The following is a 23,699-nucleotide window of genomic DNA, read 5'->3' as shown; positions in this document are numbered from 1 at the left end:
CCTCGTCTGTGCCAGCACCACTTGCTGCAAGTCTTCTCTCCAACCCTTGAGCTTCCCTGCGTGACTCGGTCGCTGCCGCCTCCCTGCCCTCCTCTCCCTCCTGCGCCCAGAGGCCATGCACCGCAAGGCAGGACAGGCCTGGCGGGTCTCGCTCTCCCGAGGCGGGCCGTTACAGCGCCGGCGCCCCTCCCGACTGCCAAGGCCCGGGTCACGGCGGAGACTCCCCTGCACGGGGCTGTCCCCACGCCCGCTCACCATTCCGTGACGCTCTTGTGGGCTCTGATGACTGAGGTCTCAATGTCTATCGGGTGGTACCTCATCCCGCGCAGCTCCATCGCTTCGTCTAGGGCGCCCACCACGTACAGGGCATCGTGGCGCTCTGCGAGGGAAACAGAGAGCATGAACCTCACCACAACGGCGCTCACGCCGCTTGTTAGCAACAAAGATTCAAACTCCCGAGTGAGCGACCTGACGCCAGGAGAGACTGGTGGGTGCGGGCAGGTGGGTGCGGCCTGCTGGGTGCGAGCTGCTGGGTCCTTTGTTCGGGGCGCTGCGCAGCCCGGGGCTGCGGGAAGTGGCCGGAGGGGGACGCCGCCGCCCGCAGCACCCCTGCCCACGTCGGCGCGCGGGGGAGAGAGCTTCCCGGGCCCGGGCGCCCTCCCGGAGCCGCAGGCTGGGGCGCAGCACGGCCCGCGCCACCCCGTCGCCTCTGACGTCACGCGAGCTCCCACCTCCTGGGGAAGGACGGGCTGGGGAGGGGTTCGAGAACGGCCGCCCCAGACGCCGCCCGACCCCCGGGGCGCAGGCCCGTCGGGGACAGGCACGGACGCCGCCCGACCCAGGGCGCGGGCGGGGCACAGCTCCTGGTCGGCTCCTGGCCGCGTCCTGGGCTCTGCCGCCTCGGGGCCCGCGGGGTGAGGAACCTGCCGCAGCGCGGCCCCGCCCGCAGAACCCCCTCCCCCCCGAGAGCACCCCCGGGAGCCCACGGTTTCCCCACGTCGTACACGTGAGACCACGTCTAGGGCAACGCGGCCAGGCTCCCGCAGCTCCCGCGGCAGGTGTCAGGAGCCTCCCGGGCACCGAGCCCCGGGGTCGGCGGGGCAGGCCCCCGGAGCTGAGCCCCGCCTCCCCGGCTCCAGCTCTCCTGCCGCCCTGGCCCCTCGTGGGGAGAGGTGCCTCAGCTCCGGCCCGAGCGCCCTGCTGCCCCCCTTTCCTCCCGGAGGCAGGCGCGAGGCGCGAGGCGCGGAGTGCGGCGGGGGGCGGGGGCGGGGGCGGGGGGCGGGGTCCGGCCTTGGGGCGCGCGGCCCCCTGGGAACGCGGAGCGGCGGCACCTGGCGTCAGCTTGCGGGACTCACACCGTCCTCCCCGCGCCGCGCTGCCCGGGGCCGCTGTGCAGCAGCAGGTGCAGCAGCAGGTGCAGCAGCAGGAGCACCACTGGGTCCCGCCCCCACCTCCGGGCCCCGCCCCCGCCCCAGGAGCCCCGCCCCCACCCCGGGCCCCGCCCCTCCCCCGCGCCCCGCCCACCTCCGTTGGCGTCCGTGAGCTCCGTCCTCCGCAGGAAGCCCAGGTAGCCCGTCCGCGCCCACACGGTCTGCGTGTCTCCGAAACTCAACCTGGAGCTGAAGTGGTCTGACTGCAGGGACTCGTCTCCGTAGATGGTGAAGTAGCCGCTGGCGTTGTGGGCGCTGTGGACCCAGATCTGCCCGGGAAGCCGCGGGGCGGTGAGGCCGCGGGAGGGGCCAAGGGCCGGGGGCCGGGGGCCGGGGGCCAGGGGCCGCCCCCCCCCGCCCCCCCCCCCCCGGGGCACTTAGAGCAGCCGACTTGCGCTAGCTTGCTCGGACTTACTCAAATACAATTGTTTCTAAAAAGCAATTTGGAAAAATGTTTAAAAGCTTTACAGCCTGTTTTCCCCTTTCGCACGGTTTGCCTACTTCCAGGGAGTCCGGCGCCTGCGCGGCTCGGCCGCCGGGGCCCCTGACTCTCGGTGGCGGCTCGGGTCCTGGCCTCTGGGTCCTGCGTCCCCCGCGGGCTGGCGGCTCGGGGCGGTCGGCTGCGGATCCTCGCCCCCCGCCCCCGCCCCCATCCCTGCTCCGGCTCGCGAAGGATCCGCAGAACGGAAAACCCAGCACACACCCGGACGGGGACGGCCGAGCGGGAAAGGCCCGTAACCGCAGACACGGGGATTCGAGACCCTGAGTGTGTGACACTGGGGCAAGCGGGGAAGGAGGGGAGCGACTCCGGGACACCCCGAGTCTGCAAGCCCAGGGGGAACGGGGCCAGCTCTTCCAAGCTACACGGCATTCACAGCGAAGACGTCTGTGCCTGTTTTCATTATTTATACTGAAAAACGGGCAAGTTCCTGAAGTGAGAGACCATCTGCCTCGCCAGAGTCCCCATGGCCCCGGGCACCGCGGGCACACGCGGCCACCGCGCGGATCCCCGTGGAATGAACCAAACCCTAGAGCAGAGACCGAAGCTCCGCCCCGTGCCCTCGAACGTCTGGTCTCATTAGGACACATGCCCGCTCAGAAAACCAGCGCGCTGGGTGGTGGCGCCCGGCCGGAGCCCGCTGCGAGCCCAGCGCTGGAGGACCCTGGCCGGGTGCCGGCACCGCCGTCCTCCCCGAGCTCACACCGGCCACTACACGCCAAGAAAATTCCTACCTAGGACCCGTACGGGATTCTATCACCTGGGTTCTGATCGTTACATGCAGCTGGGATCCCCATGAAGGATCCAGCAACAGCCCGGGAAGGAAGGGGGGGCAGCGAGCCGGGCCACGGCACAGCACGGCTGTCTGTTCACCGGGTGTGACACACGCGGCTGCTCTTGGGCTCCGGGGCTGGCGGCAGGCTGTGCATTTTAGCTGCACGAGGGCGGCCTTACTGTATCACGTGAGGTCATGGAACAGTCCGTGTAGCCTCTGCCCCCCCCCCCCCCACGGGCACCGGGTTGAGGCTGTGTGTGGGGCAGTGGGGTCTGTGATGAGCAGTCAGCCGAGAGCAGGTGTGCACACAGCGGGGGGGGGGTAGAGGACCCCACAGCTGGTGTGTCAACACCTGTCCGGATGTCCTCTGTGTGTGTGGGGGGGTATGGGGGGGGCAGTGGGATGAGGACATGTCTCCTCCAGCCACACGCAGCCAGCAGCAGAGGGCGGCGCAGGGGGCGGCCAGGCGGCTCTCTCCTCCCAAAGTATCAAGTACGAACAAGCCAAAGGGTCAACGCCCCACTGACTTTCCCACACCTGCCGTTTCCTAGGCTGCTTGCTCAGCTCACCAGCCCCTTAGGGTCCCAGATGGGGTCGCACCTGCTCCCGAGCCCCACAGCTCATGGGGACGCACTCGGAGAGGGGCGCAGGAGCCAGCTACTGGTGTCCCCAGGACAGGAAGTGTGGTCTAGGGGCTCCACCTCTGAGGACACCCCCTACTCCCCTCACAGGCAGCACCCCACATTTCATCCAGGTGGATGCTCCACATCTAGCTTCTCCGTGAGGGGCACCCCATCACTCCCTTCACTCGGGGGTGCCCCGTCACTCCCCTCTCCCAGGGGGCGCCCGGTCAGTCCCCTCTCCTGGGGGGCGCCCTGTCACTCACCTCTCCCAGGTGGGAGTCACCCAGGGGTCCTTTTGTTTCTGGGTTGGCAATTATGATCCGAACCCCTGGAAGTATCTATGTGGAAAGAATGTTGTGGTCAGTGAACAAACCTGCTCCACACCCGTCCACCCGATCCTGCCCTCACGCCGTATGCCTACTTCCTTTCCTAAAATTGTTTAGGAGGTAGTATGGCTTTAAATCAAAATTACACACAGCACAGCATGACAGAACTACGACGTGACACGTTGCATCTTCTTGTAATTACTACGGTGATAGAGCTCATGTTGACATGATCCCAAAATGAGGGATCTGAATGAAAACAGGATAAATAACGTAACAGCTTGATGCTTACAAAATAGGAATTTTCAGATATTTGTATTAATTTTCCAATTACGTTTAACACTGCCTGAATACGACATGTTCAGGTGGAAGGAAGGCAGTGAATTAAGGAAATCACGGATCACATTTCCAGAGCTGTGCGTGCACTCAGGGCTAAGGTGTGCGCGGCACACGTCCCGCCAGGACGTGGCGGGAGCGAGGGAGGGCTAGTGGTCCCGGCCTGCAGTGTGTCCTCCAACTCGGAGGCCTGTCCAGCTCCCCTCTCCTCCCAGAAACGCCCTCCAGGTTCCCCGCACACCAGGGTCTTTTATTATTGTGTTCACAGCAACATCTCCTTAGTGGATGTTTGCTTGGAAACATTCTGAACGTCACCAACAGCACATGCACATGTGGCGGCAAAAGCTGGTTCTGCAAATTTAGGACACAGCTCATGTCGGTTCTGCTAATCGGATGTCATGGGGTTGAAATTTGGCAAAACGCTGCTGGTAGGAACTCCTGGGCTGTCCCTGGAGTCTGAAGCGTGATGTGCTGGCTCTGGTTGCTGCGTCTCGCCAACAGCTGGTGTCCTGCCATCAGACGGGTACCAACCTGGTACCAAGAACACTGGCTATTGCTCATGGAGACACAGGTGATAAAAGGTCCAGAGGAGCATCACGTCCAGTGGAGGACAAAGAGGACAACCGGAGCCAAACTCAGGGAGAGGAGCCTCCGCTGAGGTGTAAATCCATGTCCTGCCCCCCTAACTTGGGTAAAGCCTGCCCTCGGCGCACTTTGTCCCTGATCACCCTCCTCTTCGTCTGCTGTCCCGGCAGCTGGTACCTGGGCTTTTAGTGAAGCCCGCAGACATGAGAACCACTGTGTTTCCAACCTTCCTTTCGGCCGGTGTGACCGTGGGCCCTAATTCTGGCCAGCGGTACTGAGTGTGTCTAAGGCAGCCTCGGAGCTGTCCCTGAGGTCTGCACCTGTCGTTGCCTCTTCCTGTGTCTCCTGCTGCTGGGATGCGGGAGTGATGGCCAGAGCTGGAGCAGCCACCTCTGACCCGGAGGCAGCCTTGGGGGTGGAATCCGTGCACAGCGCAACACAGCAGGGCCTCTGGGGTGTTTGGGAATTCTTTAATGTGAAAGAAAAAATCTAAACTGTTTCAAACACTGTTTTGAGTTTCTGTACTCGTGCCAAATCTCATCCTGATATATTATTACACTTGAGAAAACTTTTTGGAGAAAATATTCTATACATTTCTTAAAAAGTCAAAGCCCACATGCAGAGATGGAGCCTTATGCAGAAATATAGCTTTCTTCCCTCAATACCTACTTTTCCCGATTCCATCAGGGGCAAGCTATGAGGAGAGCCTCTTTCCACCAAGCGGACCCTGCAACACAAAAGAGAAGGTATGACTCAGGTGGGTTTTCCAGCCCATGGTGTCCTTCCTCTGTCTTCAGCGCCTGGTCAACACCGGGCTGGGCAGTTGCTAGGGATGTTACATCTGCCGGTGAACACTGTCCAACCCATAGACATTTAGAAGTCAAAGAAAAGGGGGTCCAGCAGCAGGGAGCAGCTATGCTCCGTCAGGGAGATGGAGACACGCGTCAGGCCGCAGGCACAGAGGCGACGTCCACTCAGCCTGCATAGCACCGGGGAAGCGACTCCACGTCCGGAGTCACCAGACCTCCACTCGGCACTTGCAGAGGCCAGGAGGGAGGCCAGGAGGGAGGCCCGGGGTGGAGGTCTGGAGCGCTCGCAGCTTGCAGGCCCGGGGCTGTGGCAGCAGGGAATCCACCTCCTGGCCTGGGTGCATCTGAGGCCCAAGAGACCCCGTCTCAGCCAATTCAGACGGCAAACCTTTCAGAAAAGACTTTTTTCTGTTAAGAAGTATTTTCCGTTAGGAAAAATACTTAATGGTGATTTAATCTTAAGAACCGCGGATGGGGGCCCCAGGGGGGCTCAGCGCCTGCCTTCAGCCCAGGGCGTGATCCCGGGGTCCTGGGATAGAGTCCACATCGGGCTCCCCGCATGGAGCCTGCTGCTCCCTCTGCCCCTCCCCCTGCTCTCTGTCAAATAAATAAATACAATCTTAAAAAAAGACAAAAAAGAACTGCAGATGACACTGGTGTGGTCACAACCAGAGCTGACTAAATCCTTCCCAGCTGTCTCAAACACCTGGTTTTGCGTATCTGCCGAACTGCCACCAGACTGTGACGCTGTCCATCTAAAAAGCAGTTTTTATTTAAAGAGAATGAAGCATGAGAAAGGGCTAGGACAGTACGGAGGGGGGGTCAGGGACGCCAGGGGCCACGTCTCGAGCCTGTGGATAGGTGAAGCTCAGCACGCTCGAGCCTCCCTCCGCACGATCGCAGCGGTCCTCCTGCCGAGGAGCAAATGCTCCAAAGACGGAAGGGGCAGGGGAGAGGCGCAGTGGGCACCAGAGGGCGGCTCTGGGCACGCGAATGGAGGCCCGGGGTGAACCTGGGGGTGGAGGCAGGAACAGGGCCGACGCCTGGTCTTCAGCAGGCCTGGGGATGGAGCCAGATGTGCAAGAACTTTCTACTCCAAGTTTGGACTGGATGGTCGGTAACTGCGAGGATCCCTGGGGCGGCCGTGGGGAAGACCTCGGTGCCGACGGCAGGAGATGAGGCTCGTCAGGAAAACAGCCCAGATCTGAGCGGCATAGGGCTGGTCTAGGACACGCCCGAGGCTTCGTGGTGTTGACCTCCGCAGATAAAGTGCTGGGTGCGTGGCGCAGAATTGTGTGGGCGAGGCCTCTGAGGACCAGTGGGCTGGACGGATGGCTCCCGCGGCCCCTGCCTCGTCGCCGCACACGTTCTGCACATTCAGACACACGGTGTGTGAGTGAGCACTGCTGTGGCCGCACGGCCAGGAGGCGGACCGTGAGCTCGTCCCAACAGCGGCTCCGTGGACACACTTGCGGCCGGCGCCCGCCTGGGCTTCTGGATGTTGGCAGTTTGCTAGAGATGGACAAAGCCGGGGCCACGAGGCCAATACGGGTGGCCTGGTCCTGCAGGAAACCTGACGGGTCCTGGGGGCAAACGCCACAGGAGATCGGCCCTTCATCCCCAGAAACGATAAACATCCAGAGGGTCAGGTGGAGAAAACCAAACCAAAGCCTCCTTGAAGAAACAGGCAAAGCTGTCTCCTGAAAGAGCTGGGGTACGCGGCACATGCAGGACTGTGCACACGTGGAAGTGACACGGCGTGCGCTGGGAGGGCAGCACGGAGGTGGAAGGCCCCGCTCGGCCTCTGACCTTCCCAGGCTGGGCCCCATCAGGGCGGGAGGCCCTGACCGCCAAGGTGCCCCTGTCCTGGCCTAAGAGGCTGCGGCGGGGGACCACATGCCCCGGGTGCAGCTGGCACGGGCTCCTGCTGGAGGGCGGGCTCGGAAGCGGTGGAAGCGGTCCTGTCCTCCAAGGGCACGGAGGTGGCGTCAGGACGCAGGTATAGCGCAGCGCACGCGGGGGCCGATGAACCCTGTGGGCCCGGGACATGGATCTTCCGCCCTGTGTCTGGCTTCCTTGGGGCCACGGCCACCCAGCCGGCTCCAGGGGCAGCGAGACCCCTTCCCACGCCCTCGCTCCGCTCACCCTCTGACCTTGCTGCGCAGCTGGCTGCCAGGGCCCTGCCCGGCTCAGACGCCTCGAAACTCAAGCACAAACCCGGGACATCCGAAAACATGTTTTTCCACCGAGGTTGCTGCCTACACTTCAAGTGTTTTTGCTAGAAAATAGGAGACACAGGGGATCCCTGGGGGACTCAGTGGTTGAGCACCTGCCTTCGGCTCAGGGTGTGACCCCGGAGTCCCGAGATCGAGTCGTGCATTGGACTCCCTCCGTGGAGCCTGCTTCTCTCTCTCTCCCTCTTTCTCGGTCTCTCATGAATAAATAAAATCTTAAAAAAAAAAAAAAAAAAGACAGCAAGGAAGAACGGAAGCGTGGAAGTGTGACTCCTCCTCTGACCCCTACCCCGCGCTCTGTCCTGGCCCCACCCTCGCCAGCTGCCAGGTGATGCCTGGGGCTGCAGACACGGGGTCGTGGCAGCAAGAGGCCCGTCTGTAAAGGGTCCCGGCCTCGCGGGACAGGCTCTCGCCTGGGGGAGAGGAGTGAGGAGCGCCTTCCCTCCTGGGCCACACCGGCTTGCCGATGTCCCCCCACACAGCTGGCCGCCTCCCGCTGGTGCACCATGTGCTCCAGGGATGGCATGTGCCACAGATGCCACCAGGAGCCGACACTCAGGATCATGGATCACAAACCCAATGCAGGTGCGTCCTGGAGGGACCTGGCCACCCCGTGGGCGCCCGTGGCCTGGACGGGGGGGCACCACTGGCACCTTGGCCCCCACTAGCCGCTCTGCTACAGCAGACGCAGCGCCGGCGCCACCGTCAGTACACGAGACAGGACCCTGAGTGGTCGCCGTGTGAAGGGGAGGCCCTGCGTGTCACGGACGCGCCTCTACAACCCGGCGGGTCTTTCACTTAAACGTCTGAACGGCATCTTCTTCCGAGATAGTCTGAAGGATCTGAAGGACTGAATGCAACTCAGTAAGCGCATCCGCATACGTTTCTGAAGTTCCAGAAGACGGAGCAGAAATCCCTAGAGATGGGGGTGGTCGCTGCCGCAGGCGCCGCACTGCCATCTCCTCCGCGGCCCCGTGTCCTGTGCGGCTGGCGAAGCGCGTCAGGCGGTGGGGAGAGGCCCGAGGAAAGCTGACACGTAGGGACATCACGGTCACATCCCGAGCAGGCGCAGAGCCACAGATGGCACCAAGCCCCGCTGCTGGGGAGGGAGATGCCCCCGTCGCAGCTGCGGGTGACATGCGGGCAGCCCCCAAAGCCTGCAGCGGCCAGTGTCCTGGGAGCCCCAAACCAGGAGAGATCCCCCCAAAACGAGCAGGCAGAAAGGGGAGCGAGCTCACCTACCACCACCCCGTCCAAGGAAATGCCCTGGAACACTACTGGCCTCAGGTGCCCTTGCCCCGACATCCGCCCTCCGGATCCTGAGGAGGGGGTTTTCTCGCCTTTCCTCGGGTGGGAAGGAGCCCGCAGTCCTTTTCTTCCTGTTGCGTCCAGGGGCCACCCGGCCGCGGCTGTGGGCCAGGCCCCGCGAACCCCTGCCTTCAGACCTCCGGGCTTTCTCTCGTAACCGACAGCATTACTCTGAGGACGGCTTCAGATCCGCGAGCCCCGACAGCGCGACGCGGGCGCGTCAGGACACCGACATGGGGCGTGGGGTGGGAGGGCCGCCGCCGCAGCCATGGGCCGAGTCAGCACTGTCAACTCGAGTCTATCCTTTGTCTCACGTCCTCGGCTTCTGGGGAGGCCCCTCTGGGTCCCCGGGGAGCTGGGCGGCGGCCTGACAGCCTCGAGGGGACGGGTGAGTTGCTCCGTGGGCTGGAGTCGGGGGACCTGGAGCACTGAGTGAAGCCCTTCTGGTCCGGTCCCGTCCAGGGCATGTGCTCCACGGACGCCTCCCTCCTGCTGCCTGGGCGGCCTCACACCCCAGCCACGCGGGCCTGCGACAGGGACATGAGCTGCGGGTGGCAACATCCTGTTGGGGGACACACGGCTGGAGTCGGCAGGGCCCCGCGGAGCGTCCCCGGGGCGTTCCGCAGTCTGCTCCGCGCCAGCGGTCCTCAAGACGCTCTCGCCCTCCCACTCCAAGCCATGTGTGGACTCGATACGTCCCGCGCATCGTTCCTCCGAAAGTTTCCCTGAAGGTCGTGTCAACATCGCAGGAGACTCACAAGAATGGAGAGTACGAAGAACACGTTCACCTTCCGTCAGATGCACCTGCTAATGTCTTGCTCTGTCTGCCTCCTCGCCTGTGCGGGGTCCTGCTCACACGCTCCGAGCGCCGGCGGGATGGCGTACGTCCTGCTCCCTCAGTCCACATGCTCGGGGCACGGCGACACCGGGAGGTCCAGCGCTGGCCCGGCCGCTTCATCCGCGCTCCTCCTCCACTTGTCCGCTGCCCCGACGACAGCCTGACCACTACCCCCTCACGTCCTGCCTGCTGAGCGCCAGGGTTTGCACTCGGTTGTCATATCTCTTTAGCTTCTAAGGAGGAACATCTCCAAACCTCTTCTGTCTTTATGAAATCATTATTTAAAAAAAAATACAGCCCCTGCCTTTTAAAAATACCACCTAGGGGTGCCGGGTGCTCAGTCGGTTAGCGTCTGACTCTTGACCTCAGCCCAGGTCTTGATCTCAGGGCCATGAGTTCAAACCCCACATTGGGCTCCAAGCCTACCACGGAGCCTACTTGAAAAACAATAATTAAAATTAAAATACCATTTAAAATCATTAAACAAAAGGGATAAAAAACAATGTAAAAGTTGAAAGTACAAAAACCTTATGAGAAAATATAGGAGAAAAGCTTCACAACCTCAAATTTGATTAAAAAATAGAATCTCAGCTCGGCAGCAAAAGACAGATCAACTGGACCACACCAAAATTAAAGACTGTGCCAGGAATGAAGTCAACAGATGAAAAAGCAATTCATGGGATGGAAGAAAACATCTGGAAGTCACACATCCAAGAAGGGCCTAATACCCAGAACACAGAACACCCACCACTCTAAAAACAATTTGATTAAAAATGGGCAAAAGGCTTGACTAGACATTTCTTTGTAAGAGGCCGATAAGCACATGAGCAGACGCTCGGTATCAGCAGTCATCAAGGAAACGCCAATCCAGCACGGTGAGAACCACCGCAGCCCCGCTAGGACAGCTGCTACCAGGGAATGGAAACAACGGGTGTCGGTGAGGACGTGGAGATGGGAGCCTTGCGCCCGGGTGCAGCTGCCCCGGACGCCGTACAGGGGGTCCTCAAGGTCAACATGGGGCGAGCATACGGCCCAGTCGCCGCATGTCTGGGTGCGCATGCCTCGAGACTCTGAAAGCAGATCTGGAGGAGAGAGCTGGGTGCCGTCCACAGCAGCATCGTTCACCGCAGCAGAGGTGGGCGCAGCCCAAGCAGAACGCGGCCCATCCCCGCAGCCCGACCCCGACACGCTACGACGTGTACGAACCCGGAGGGGGATGGGCTCAAACAGTTGTGAGCCCTGGTGGACCTGTGAGCCGGGCCTGGCCATTCGGAGGCTCCTCCCGGCCCCCGTCCTTGGAATGTGGTGTAGACGTGCTGGAGCCTGCCCGGGCCCTGTGTACGATAGCCTGGTGGGTGGTGCAGGGCCCCACCCTCTGCTCCCACCCAAGACAAGCCCTGTATCTAAGTTCCCTTTGCTCGTGGCCGCCACCGTCCGCCTCCTTCCCGGGGCCAGCCCTGGCGCGCACGCCCACAGAACTCTGCTCAGGAGAACAAGCCGGGCGCAGAAGGAAGGTGCCATACGGCCCACTTAGGCACCTGGGGCCGTCAGGGCCACAAGGGCGGGAAGGAGGCCAGGGCGCTAGTTTTGCTGGGGACAGAGTTTCGGTTCGTGGGGATGGTGGCGAGGCGGCCGCCCCACGGTGGATGGACCTTACATGCCCGAAGATGCTAAGAGGGTGACTACGTCACACACGTTTACTCAGTTAGGACCTCATCACTTAGACATTATCTTGGGGTGCTCTAGTACTTCCTCAGGGCTGACCAGAAGGGCTGAGGGCAACGCGCGGCCCTCCTGGGGATGCCACCCGGAGGCCCATCGGTCCGTTCATGCCCTGAGGTTGGCTTCTGAGCTTGTCGGTTCTTTGTCCCTCCCTAGGAACATTCCAGCACACGGTACTGCCCGCTGGCACTGTCCTGTAAGGAGGCAGGGGCAGGCGGCGCGGGGAGGTCACGGACCACGCAGGAATCCCAGGGAGGCAGGGGCACGCCGCCATTTCGTGGCACCTGCCACACAGCCAGGTGCCACATGGGGCCCCGTGCTGCCCCCGCTCTCCAAGGGAAGTTCACTTAAGCAGAGAGGCTTTCCTCCAGGCAAGAACCTTCCAGGGTCGAGAACCTAGGACTTTTTCTTTTAAAGCAGCTTTCACTTCCTGATGACAGATCAGGAAGATCACTTCCTGCACATGGCCCCACGGGAAACACTGAGCTGGCTGCCCTCGGTCTCGTGGGGGAGACACACTAATATCCTAGAAGCAAAAGGCATTCCTGGTGCGGGGGAGACTTTGTTCATGCACCAGGACACGGAGGTCCTCCTCTTACTGCCTACCCACAATCCTGGCCACTCAATTAAGAATCGCAGCGTGCGTGTGCAAAACCACAGAGCGAGGAGGGACCAGAGTCCAGGTGATGACAGAGCGCGTGCCCTGCCGAGGGGCCGAGTGGCCTTTCTCTGCACAGCTGGTGTCATGGAGCAGGTGCAGGAGGGATAGGCGCTCCGGCCGGGGTGGGGGGCCCGCCGGACCCCTGCTCCTTCGGAGGCCCGAGGCCCGCCGCCACACGACAGGGGCCCTCACAGCTGCCCCGGGAGGGCTCATGGCTCCTGAAGGACCGACCGTGTGAGGCAGCAACTTGCAGGGCGAGGCGCCCCCAGGAGACCAGGGGGATGGGAAGCCAGTCCTGGTACATCCAAGAAAACCCAGCACTTGTGATGTGGTGGCTGTGAGGACACAACGGATGTCTGGGTCTAGGGTTGGGGGGCCGGGACGAGCAAAGAGCAATCCAGGACGCTTGGTTAAATAGGATTTTCAGATCAACAGCACTTTAAAAGCGTATGCCTCCCCGTGCATATTTGGGACATATTTGTTCTAGAAAGAGGATTCCTCCTGGATCTGAAATTCAAGCATAACTGGGTTTCCTATCGTTTACCTGCAGCTCCAATTTAGAGGATTTGGTAAAGGGCTTTGGGGTAAGATTTAGCAAACAAGCCAGTGGAACAAAAACTATCCAAGTCAATACGTTATGTTTTAATTATTTAAATTTGATCTTTACTGAAAAAAGACTACAGAACAATTTCTCAGAGGAACCTAAGATGTTGTAGAAAAAGAAGGAACGTTTCGTCAAAACTCAACCAACTCTGGAACTGTGGAAGGGATTCAGAAACGTCACCGGATGGTTCAGAACCAGGTGGGGGCGGGTGGGGGGCGAGGGCGAGGTGTGAGGTGGCACCGCCTGGATGGGCACCCGCACGTGGCTCTCCCGAAAGGACGGCAGGTGTCAGAACACGGTGCGGAGATCCGAGCTAGCAGTGGGCTCTCTCTAAGGGATGCCGGCTGGGAGAACGCTCAGAGACGTGGGGGGAGGCGCTCGCCCGTCCCGAGGTCCTGGCCGCAGGGCTGGGCCCCGTGCTGCCCCCACCTGCCCAGGGCTGCCTCGGCCGCAGCTAGGGGGCTGCCCGCCCGGACCAGCTCGGGGTGCTCACGGCCGCGTTACGCTGGGCTGGGTGCTGAAGACGAGAACCACAGAGAAGGGAACCAACCGTGTCTTTTCATGGAAGCCGCCAGCTGTGGGGAAGAGTCTGGCTCATAGGGAAGACGAGGCGGGAACTCACCCGTTACCACGAGAGACACTTCACAAATGTCAACTCTTCCCTCTTTCTCAGTTTTCTCTGTCGGTGAAGTCGGGTTTTCAGGACCCTCCTCAGGACCTGCCCCTGCGGCCCTGATCTCAACCCGGAGTGCGGAGCCACGACCACGTCGGCCAGACGGTGTGTTAGAAGACGGTGGGCGCATCTGAGGACAGCCAGCAGCGGACGTAGGGGGCAGCAAACACTGAGACGGGCAAGCGAGTCCCTAACTGCCGACAGAACGCACATGTCTAGAGGAGCGACACATCGTTTACGTGCACTGACCTACACGGTCATCGCTCGGCTCACGGGACGGAGCCCAGGAGGGGCGGGTCCCGCGCCGCGTCCAACGTCAGGAACTGCTCACGCTCACGCCAGGAGCCGACCACAAGCTGGGTCCCCTTCCCCTGGTCGGCCTGCCCCCAGGCCCCTCCTGCCGTGGACGAGATCACAGGCCTACTACGCACGCATGTCCGCCCGTCCCTCGGGGTCTGGGCACCACGGACCAGGAACTGACGGACTCCCCGTGTTTTCCCGAGACTTGGGGCCTCAGGTGAGGAGTACGGGAAGCTTTATGCTAGCGTTTGTCTGTACGATTTAACTCCTCTTTAAACACTGAAAACGTTCTTTCTTTCCTACCTCAAGTCTGCAAAAACCAAGTGCTTAAGGAAAGACCCAACTGGAAGTGGCTGAGAGACCATGAATTCACCCTACGTGGACATATCAGAAAGAGGATTTTAAAAACTAATGGTCACTTTCAGACCGTCAACCCTCTCCGGGTCAATTAGGTCCTGGCCAAGCAGGTGTCCCGGGGCTCCTGGTGGACGGGCTACACGAACCCGAGAGTGACCAACGTGCCTGAGTCTCAGTACGTCTCAAGTCAGGACCACAGCCCTGTCTTTATTTTACACGAACGATGAGAAATGGAGAGGCAGCCAACACCTACGGCTCTCCTGTTGCAGCTGCATCCCCGCGGGACCGAGCGCCAGGCCAGCCCCTGCCCCCGGGTCACCCCGGCAGCCAGCGCAGGATGGACAGCCTCCACACCCCCACCCTTACCGGCCAAGGGCAGCGTCACCAAGCCCATTCAGAGCACAGGGACACCAGGGCCACAGAGCCCGCCCAGACCTGAACTCTGATCAGCCGCGTCCCACAGCCCGTCCGTCATGTGAGACGCAGCGAACACGCTTCTGGCTCCATGGTGGTAAAGGGCCGAGGGGAGGCTGGAGAGTTCCAGCTAGATGAGGTTCGCTCTGGGGAACACCCCGGGAGGACGGTGCTGAACTGCCCTGGGCTTGAAAGCACGAGGAGCCACAGACTAGGATGCCTTGGATGCTGGACAGGTCCCAGGGTGTGACTCCTGGCAGGAGCTGCAGCCTTGGGACGCGGGTGCCTAACGGGGGAGAGCGGCGGTACCAGGGAGGCTTCTGCTCCAGGAAAGGGGTGAGCAGCCTCTCAGCCAGCGGCACAGCCTGGCCGGCCCGGAGCTCAGCTGCAGGTGCTGGAGAGCTGGTGGTGCAGGAGCCGCCAAGGGCGTGGGGGTCAGGCTCCGGGGATGCGGGGGGTCGGGCTCTGGGCATGGGGGGGTCGGGCTCTGGGGACACAGAGGTCGGGCTCTGGGGATGGGGGCTCCAGGGATGTGGGGGGTCGGGCTCTGGGGATGGGGGCTCCAGGAACATGGGGGGTCAGGCTCTGGGGATGGGGATGGGGGGTCGGGCTCCCGGCAGCTGCGGCTCTCGGGACAGACCACACTTCGAGGGGCTGAGGAGGCAAGCCCAGCACAAACTTGCGGGGTCTCAGGCCTCCCTCAGCTCCCGGCCACACGGGCCCCCGACCGCAGGAGGCTCTGCTGCTGAAGACCTCAGAAGCGCTGGTCAAAGAAATTTTACGAAGTTGTGCCTGCGATTTCTGTTCTGCTCCAGGAGTGAAAACCCTTGGTCCCCTAAGCCAGACACCCCCGAGACTCCGGGGCACTCGTGATACAGAGTGAGACTAACTGTCCTCTGACGGCCACTCGTGCAGTAAGCTGTCCGTCCTCTGCCAGAGGGTCGCATCTCTACCCGACTGGTCCCAGGGTTGCCCCCTGCGTGTTTTGGGGCCAGGCCACACACAACTGTGTGAATGTTACTCAAACGGATTCTTGGGGGCGCTACCGCTCACCTTCCAAAGATTTAAAATGTATAATGTTATTTCCAATAACTTGTAGAGAGTAAAGTAACTTCGTTCTAAACCCTAAAAGTTACATTTAGAAAGGTCTGTGCTCCTGGTCAAGTTACTGTGACTCTTCAAAGCAAGTTTCCAAATCGTGGACATGATCCTGCTGGACTTTGCGGCAGGGGAGTGGGCACGGTGTGGTGGGCGCGTGCTAGGCTGTGCCCTTGGCCTCCTGGACCAGTAGGGTCTAGAACAAGGGCCACAGAGGCCAGGCAGGCTCCAATGGGACAGGGTTGGGCGAAGGCGGCACGCACCCCTGGGGCTCGGCACACTGGGCTCTTGGATCGTTGGCGTGGGGCTGTCTCATGCGCCGGAGGGCATTTTCAGCTGCACCCCTGGCCTCCATCCCTGGGACGTCAGCCATACTACTACTCCCTGAATCGTGCAAATCAGAGGTGGCCCGATGTCCACGGGGCCCGAGAGCCCTGCTGGGAACGTGTGCTGGCGCGTGCACAGCCCGCCGGCGCCCTCCTCGGCCTCCCCGCCCCAGCTCACGTGCAGGATTGTCATCTAGGGACCCGCTCAGGCAACCCACTCAGCCGGGCGAGTTCCCCGTCCACCAGCTGTGACCATGAGCTCCTTCCTTCCCTTTGTCGTCAGTAGGCGAGCAAAGGAGGAGACACAGTGTGCGGCCATCGCAGTGCGTCCGCGGGGCACCTGCTAGTAACGTTTGGGAGACACCGGCACAGGTGCCCCCCACCTGCCCCATCACATAACCAAGGTACGGGCACCCCTGTCGTTCCCAGACAGTAACATCTACTCAGCAGGGAACCTCGGGGGTTTTGGCAGGTCCTCCTGGATGGGGCAGACAGTCCTTGACAGGTTCTCATCTTGCTTCCGTCTCCACCTCCTTCCCCCACTTGAGAAAACTTACAAATGCTCACCTTTCGTTCTTGCTCAAGGCTGCTTGGGAAGCTGCAACAGAAGGTAACTTCACTCGTGTTTTAATTTTTCACGGGAACACCTTTACACAACATTTCAATTCACGTAAAGGAATGTGGGCAGCGTGCTGGTTGCTTTATAAGGTGTGGCACGGTGCCAGCTACAGTGGCAGGGAAAGAACCGCCGGCTTCCGGCCCGACCGGTAGAGGAGAGACTCCGGCCACCCCAGCCCGTCGGCGTCAAAGCGCAGAGTGGACTGCCCCGCAGAGTGTTGGGAACCAAACACGGGTGCAGACATGTCACGGTTCAAGCCAACTGGTGTTGCTCTCCACCTTGCCGGCAGGCGGCACCCACCGAAGCCTGGATGCCCTGCTCCGTCCCTCGCGAGGCGGCCCCAGCACGCTGGGCAACCAACCAACCAACCCACAAGTGCATCGTACCTGTCGTGTCTCAGAGCTCTCATATCAACATAGACGGTGGTTGGGTCAGGTCCCGAGGTCCCCTGCAAGCAAGGACACAGCGCGGTTAACTCAAGTTTGTGCGGGAGGCACCTGGCTCTGTGCTTCTTACTCATTAGGGAGGATTTCTTTGGCAAAAATCTCAAACTGAACAGAACTAAAAAGCACTAAACCCACACCTGTCTCCAAGAAACGTGTTCGTGTCCAGTTTGGAAACCTCGCTTCTGAAAGGAGCATCTACTGGGAGCATACTGGGCTTTCACGGGGCTCGACCGCCAATCCCATTTACACAAGTGAGAGAGAAGAGGCGTGCCACACGCCATGCCCAGGTGCCCGTGGGCAGGCTGAGGAGGACGGAGGCACGGCTGGCCGAGAGCCATGGCTCCCACCATGGGCGTCCCAGGAGGCGGGTCTTCAGAGACGCTTCTAGCTCCGCTTGCGCCTTGGCTTCCCTCCAGCCGAGGGAGGTAGATTTTGCCTGTGACACAGTTTATCAACAGTACACAGCCGGGGGCATGCGTGGCCAAGCTGCCTGTGTCACATGGGGTCCACGTGCTGGTCCTGGCGCCAAAGATCCCCTCAGAACATGCTGGGGTGACTTCTGACCCTGTGGGAGCCACGCAATAGAAGCTACGTTCCACACCAAACGTCTAGCTCTGCGTCTCGGGAAGGCCATGTGAAGCCGTGGGCAGAAAAACACGGTGCCCGAGTGAAACTCCAAAAACAGACAGAACCCCTCACGGAAAATTCGGAGAATACACGGAGATTCTCCAGGAGACAGTGTTCACCCTGCACCTCCGAAGAGTGAGATGAAGACGCCTTGCCACAGCATCCGCCCCCAACACTGCCGCCGCCGGGCTCTCCCCTCGGGGACAAACCAGCACCCCCGTCAGCCCCTGTGCGGAGCAGACGCCCTGTGGGACCCCAAGAACCACCTCCCAGCCTCGCTGCTCAGCGCAGCAGCCTTCAGATGGGCGCCGGGGGGCCAAGGGCCGGCGTCCTAGGCAACGCAAACGCAGGGCTGCAGGAGGCCGATTGAAAAGTCCGAAAACACACCACCTAACGTGGGAAGTGAAGTCACACGGACCAGGACCCAAGGTGGCAGAGAAACGCCAACCTGCCAGGCGCCACCGACATGGCTGTCGCACGCGGGTGCCAGGCCTGTAGTGCGGCCCCAGCAGCTGCCCGGCTCCGCACCAGCTCCGGGCCGTGGGACGCCGTGGGGCAGGCCACAGGGACCTCTCTACCTGCTCCTGGAGCCCAAGCGCCCAGGACAGCCGGCGGCACGGACCCGCAGGGACCCAATCACCACGGGAGGAGGAGGGACAGGGGGCGGGGGGACAAGGCGAGAGGCAGAACAAAGCAGAAGGATCAAGGACAAAGTCACACGTGGAAACCACCGCAGTCGCTCTACCATTAAAGGCTAAAAGAACCAAACAAATCCTGGATGTTGACACCACGGCCCAGGGGCGAGCGTGCCGATGGGTGACCATGGACCCGTGGCCCTGGGAAACCTCCCCACACACAGGACGGTGGCAGGAGCAGATGTTTAGTGGCCACACATTCAGATCCTTTCCTTTGTGAGGGAGGCGGGAGGGTGACTCGTGCCCAACCGCCGACTGCTCCCCACGGCAACGCAAGTGCGCCCGACGGCACGGCGTCCATGTGGACTGCTCTGACAAAGCAGGACTTTCTCCTCCCTCTCGACATACTCAATGCCGCAGTTCCTTCTCCAGCTCACTTCGGGACAGGGCACAGAGGATACGCACCCCACCCCACACAGCGTGACCGGCCACGTCACACGAAGGCCTCTGCTGGAAGGCAGCTCTGGGTAGGGTTTCCAGGCAGTCCGAGGTCGCTCTCCGTGGGTTTGCACTGCTCATGTTCGACGGTCGTTGGATGTCTGTGTGACAACCCTGGGTGAGCTTGCACGCCCCACACCTGAACCACAGCGTCCACCTCTGCTCCTCCACGAGGGAACGGACAGGACAAGGGGCCCAAGGACGTTCCAAGCTCCAGGGAACCAAGCACTGAGCTTGCACATGGTCACGGTCAGCTCTCTGAAGAGGGATGTCCCTCCTCCCCCCGAGCACCTGCCCTGCATCACCCCATGCACCTGCAGGGATGTTCCCCCCCTCCCAGGCACCTGCCCCGTGTCACCCCACACACCTGCAGGGATGCTCCCCCGAGGACCTGCCCTGCATCAGCCCCACAGGGACGCTTCCTTCCAATGTGCTGTCATCCTCCATGGTCTGAGTGCCCAGGTCCACCCCTTCTAAATTTCCTACGTGGCAGAAATGTCAGGAAGCACCGGGCGTCAGTCTAGTGAGGCCACGTCTCCCCCTAGGTGAGTGCGGGGTCTATTCCCTGGAAGCGCAGACACATAGGAAGCTGTCCAGGTGTACTGCAGTCGGAGGGTCCCTGGGGCGCCCACCCCCCACCCTGTGCTCATCCCAGGCACCCCGCAGAGATGACCGTAGCAAGATCCAGCGGCCTCCAGCGGTCCCTCCTGGCTTGGGGATACACAGAAGCCAGACCGCTGGAGGGACAGGCTCAGGACTTCCACTGCATCTGCCCAGACTGAATGACTCCTTGGATCCCAAATGCTACCTGGGACAAAATACGCCTGCGTTTTTTCTAAGTTAATGTAACTCCAGGTGCTGTATCCTAGAGAACAGTAGGGACGACTAGGATCAGCCTCCCACCTGCGGGGGCGCAGAGGAGACATGTCAGCCCCTGCAGCGGAGTCGGGCTGCTGCAGCCGGAAGCGGTACACCAAGAACGCGGCAGAGGGGGCAGCCCAGGGGGCCCAGCGGTTCAGCCGCCTTCAGCCCAGGGCCTGGTTCTGGAGGCCCGGGACCGAGTCCTGCATCGGGCTCCCCACAGGGAGCCTGCTTCTCCATCTGCCTGTCTCTCTCTCTCTCATATGAATTAAAAAAAAAAAAAAAAAAGAAAAAAGAACGCGGCCGAGAGTTAATAAACAGGTGTTTCCAAACTTGAAAAACCCTAAGGTACAAAATACTGAGATTTCAGCAGATAGGAGGGAGCGTGTATTTAACATAAAATTTCCTCACTTGCGCAAAATTAACTTCACTTTGCCAAAGAATGTAAGCTGGAGTTTCAATGTGGAGATTCCTCAATGCATAAAGGAGCCCCAAGTAGTCAAAGATCATCAGAGATTTGCAAAAAGGATCATCAGGAAAGAGAATATTCACTCATTCCAACTGGAGCTTATTCAGACATGAAGACAGAGCATGTTTGAAATTTCAAGTTACGTTAATCAGAAAAAAAGAGGATTCCCTCTAAAATTTAGCTGTAAATATGCGGCGTATGCACATATTCATCCTAAAAATCACTTTTTCTATTGGTATAAAAGTATCACGTCAGTCAGGCGTCAAATACTTCCAGAACAAACGTGTGATATCTCCATCTCAGCCGCAGGTGTCCAGACTCCCATCCCCGACACAGCAGGGAAAACCCGCCCAGTGCTCGGAACGCGTCACGACCAGGAGCAGCGCTCACCGCGATCCCCGGAGCGCTGGCAGCGGCTGGAGCCAGCACTTCAACCCCGGAGCGGCACGAGGGGCGCAAAGCCACGTTTCCGGCGTACCGACGTGGGCCTCTCCACGTGCTGGCTGCAGCAGGGGCCAGGGACGTTACCGAGTGGGGGTTGTGGGAGGCGGCGCCCGGGGGGCACGCCGCATGCCCCGGGCCTCGTGAGCCTCGTGGCCGCGCCAGCAGCTGACCCGGAGCAGGCCAGCCTCGTGGCGGAGCTGCTACCACGCCCGTCTCACCACGCTCAATGGAGTAAGGTGCAGACGACACAGCGCGTATTCAAGCAGCAACACATAAAAAGAGGATGTCGTAACCACGCGTGTTTTAGCTCGGGAATGCGGTTGCTTCATCATTTAAAAACAATCAGTCCAATTTACTGTATTACAACAGAACACAAAGGAGAAAAACACGATCGTATGACGGATCAGTGGCAAGAAACCCCTCACTCGTGGCCCAACTAGGAAGACAAGGGAGCCTCTTGTCTGAGAAGGGCCGTGCTCACCCCGGGGCAGGACGACGGCCTTCGTAGCCTCTCCCGGAAGCCGCACCCTAACGGTTTCCTCACTCAGGCCTGTGATCCACCCAGAACCGACTTTTGTGTATTCTACGAGGAAGGGTTCGGGCTCACTTACACTCATCCAAATCCTCAGTTGTTCCAAAACATGTGTCAAAAACACGGTTTCTTTCTCTATTCAGTGGACTTGGTGACATGGGTCTATTTCTCATTTTTTTTTTTTTCCAGTTTTGCTGTTTTTGTTGTTTTGCTTCTCTCTGGTGGTCTCTCTGGATGCCAGTACACGTCTTTTTTTTTTTTTTTTAATGGCATTTTCTGTAGGTTTTTTTTTTTTTAAGATTTTATTTATTCATGACACACACACACACACACACAGAGGCAGAGACACAGGCAGAGGGAGAAGCAGGCCCCCTGCAGGGAGCCCGATGCAGGACTCGATCCCAGGACTCCAGGATCAGACCCCGGGCTGCCCGGTACACATCGTCTTGACTAGCACATCTTCACAGGCAGTTTCAGCATCAGGGAGCTAAGTCCTCTGACACCCTTCTCTTTCAAGACCGGTTATTCTTTTCTGCAATTCCCTAACAACTCTAGAAGCGTTTTGTCAATTTCTTCCAGAAAAGCCTTCTTAAATTTTGATTGGGACTGATCAGTTTTGGGGGAAAAAAGTCATCTGAAAAATACTGACTCACTGGTGAAGCACCTGCCTCAGTTCAGGTCACGATTCCAGGGTCTGGGGGTCAAGCCCCGTGTTGGGGTCCCTGCTCAGCAGTGAGTCTGCTTCTCCCTCTGCCTGCCCCTCCCCCGCTAATAAGTAAATCTTAAAAAAAATATATGGACTCATTTACTCCATAACATGACACGTCCATTCCCACTCTTGGTGACCATGAACGAAGCTGCTGTTCACATGTGTGTGTCGGCCCCTGGGGAGGTGTGTGCTTTCACTTCTCATACGTTAACACCCAGGAGAGCACCGCTCAGTCATGTGGCAAGTCCACGTTCAACAGTACAAGAAGTTCACAAACTGTCTCCAAAGTTGTTGCGCTATCCCACATCCCAGAGTGACGAGGCTTCAGAAACTGCTCGGACCCCACCTGACATGGGATCAGCAGTCTGTCTCTCTCGCTTATTAGTAGTCGGGGTCACTAGGAGTTTACCAAATTTATTACTTTTGTAAAGAATTACCTTTTCACCATATTGAGTTTTCAATTGGTCTGTTTTCTACTTAACTCATTTCCACATTTATTTTTATTTTCAACTTTGGGTCTTAATTTTTTTCCTTTTTCCTAGATTTTTTTTTTTTTTTGAGGTGGAAGCTTAAATAGATTTTACACTTGCGGGCAGCCCCAGTGGCGCAGCGGTTTGGCACTGCCTGCAGCCCAGGGCATGATCCTGGAGACCCGGGATCGAGTCCCGCGTCGGGCTCCCTGCATGGAGCCCGCTTCTTCCTCTGCCTGGGTCTCTCTCTCTGTGAATGAATAAATAAATAAATCTTAAAAAAAAGAAAAAAAGATTTTACACTCGCCTCTTTCCTAATACAAACATTTATGGCCGAGCGCTGCTTTACATGCAACCAACAAAATTTGATACACTGTGTCTTAACAATCTTTTAAAAGTATTTTCTCATCTTCCTCATGATTTCTTGTTTTATTCATGGGTTATTCAGAAATGTGTTGCTTAATTCTCAAATATTTAGGGATTTTCTGGTCATTTTCCTGTTATTATTAGCATATTTACAGTATACTGTGTGACTGTGGTCACTTATTACTCATTGAAAACTGTTCCATAGTCTTTCTTGGGAATTGTTCACGTTTGAGAAAAATGTCAACTCTGCATCGGCTGGCGTCTGAGTGTGCTTGGGTAGCCACCACAGAATACACAGACCATGTGCCTTAACGGAAACTTACTTCCTCATGGTTCCAGAAGCTGGAGGTCTGCAACCAAGGATCCGGCCCGCGTGGGCTCCGGTGAGCACCCCGTCCTGGGCTTGCTGACCGCTGCCTCCCTCGCCGTGTGAGCTCGGGGAGCGCAAGCCCTCATTTCCCTCCCTCTTCTCATCACGACACCAGGACTATCAGATTAGGTCCCCACCTCCAGGACCTCTCTCAACCTTTATTACATTTTCACGGGTGCTGCGTCTCCAGTCACAGCGCGGGTAAGGCTTTAAGATACGGCTTTTTCAGGGATGCGATCCAGGCCCAGCCGTAGGGTGTCTGTGAGGGTCAGTTACATCAAGTGGGACCACCTGCTGCTAAAGCCTCTGTGCTCTTTTTCTTACTTATTTTATCAGTTACAGGGAGAGACGTTAAAGTCTCCAACTAGCACTATGATTTGGTCTTTTTTCCATTTAATTCTGTCAGTGTTGCTCACAAGCTTTGAAGCTCAGTTTTTAGGTGCATCTGCATTTAGGACTTTCACGTTTTACAGTGAACTGCACCCCTAATCATCATGAAGCGGACACCCTCGCTTTCGGGGTCTGTAACAGCACGCCAGTCGTCTTCTCTCACCTCGTGTTTATGTTCAACACGTCGACACCCTCGCAGCTATGGGGTCTCTCCTCCAACTGCACGGAGCTCAATCTCTTCAGCCTCCCATCTCTGCCTTTTAATTGGCCTGTTTGTTCATTTACTTTAACTGTGGATGTGACTGGCCGTGTATTTGTCCCTTTCGTTTGTGGTCCTTTCTTGGGGAG

At 59.2% G+C, this 23,699-nt stretch overlaps 1 protein-coding gene across 4 annotated transcripts in view; it reads right to left on the bottom strand.

Annotated features, from left to right (window-relative positions):
- Positions 1-23,699, bottom strand: part of DIP2C (disco interacting protein 2 homolog C) — a 252,589-nt gene that overhangs the window by 5,232 nt on the left and 223,658 nt on the right. For 3 of the 4 annotated variants that reach the window (XM_077897374.1, XM_077897375.1, XM_077897376.1), the window contains 5 exons: positions 16,921-16,982; positions 5,241-5,298; positions 3,591-3,665; positions 1,525-1,699; positions 256-379 (listed from right to left, as the gene is read on the bottom strand). In XM_077897374.1, the coding sequence (XP_077753500.1) occupies positions 256-379; positions 1,525-1,699; positions 3,591-3,665; positions 5,241-5,298; positions 16,921-16,982 (494 nt within the window). Of the gene's footprint in view, positions 1-255; positions 380-1,524; positions 1,700-3,590; positions 3,666-5,240; positions 5,299-16,482; positions 16,514-16,920; positions 16,983-23,699 lie in introns of those variants that run through there. The other variant, XR_013379581.1, reaches the window with a different exon arrangement.

The sequence above is a fragment of the Canis aureus genome, chromosome 5 (assembly GCF_053574225.1).
Source record: "Canis aureus isolate CA01 chromosome 5, VMU_Caureus_v.1.0, whole genome shotgun sequence".
Lineage (NCBI taxonomy): Eukaryota > Metazoa > Chordata > Mammalia > Carnivora > Canidae > Canis > Canis aureus.
This window is presented reverse-complemented; position numbering and strand designations above follow the sequence as displayed.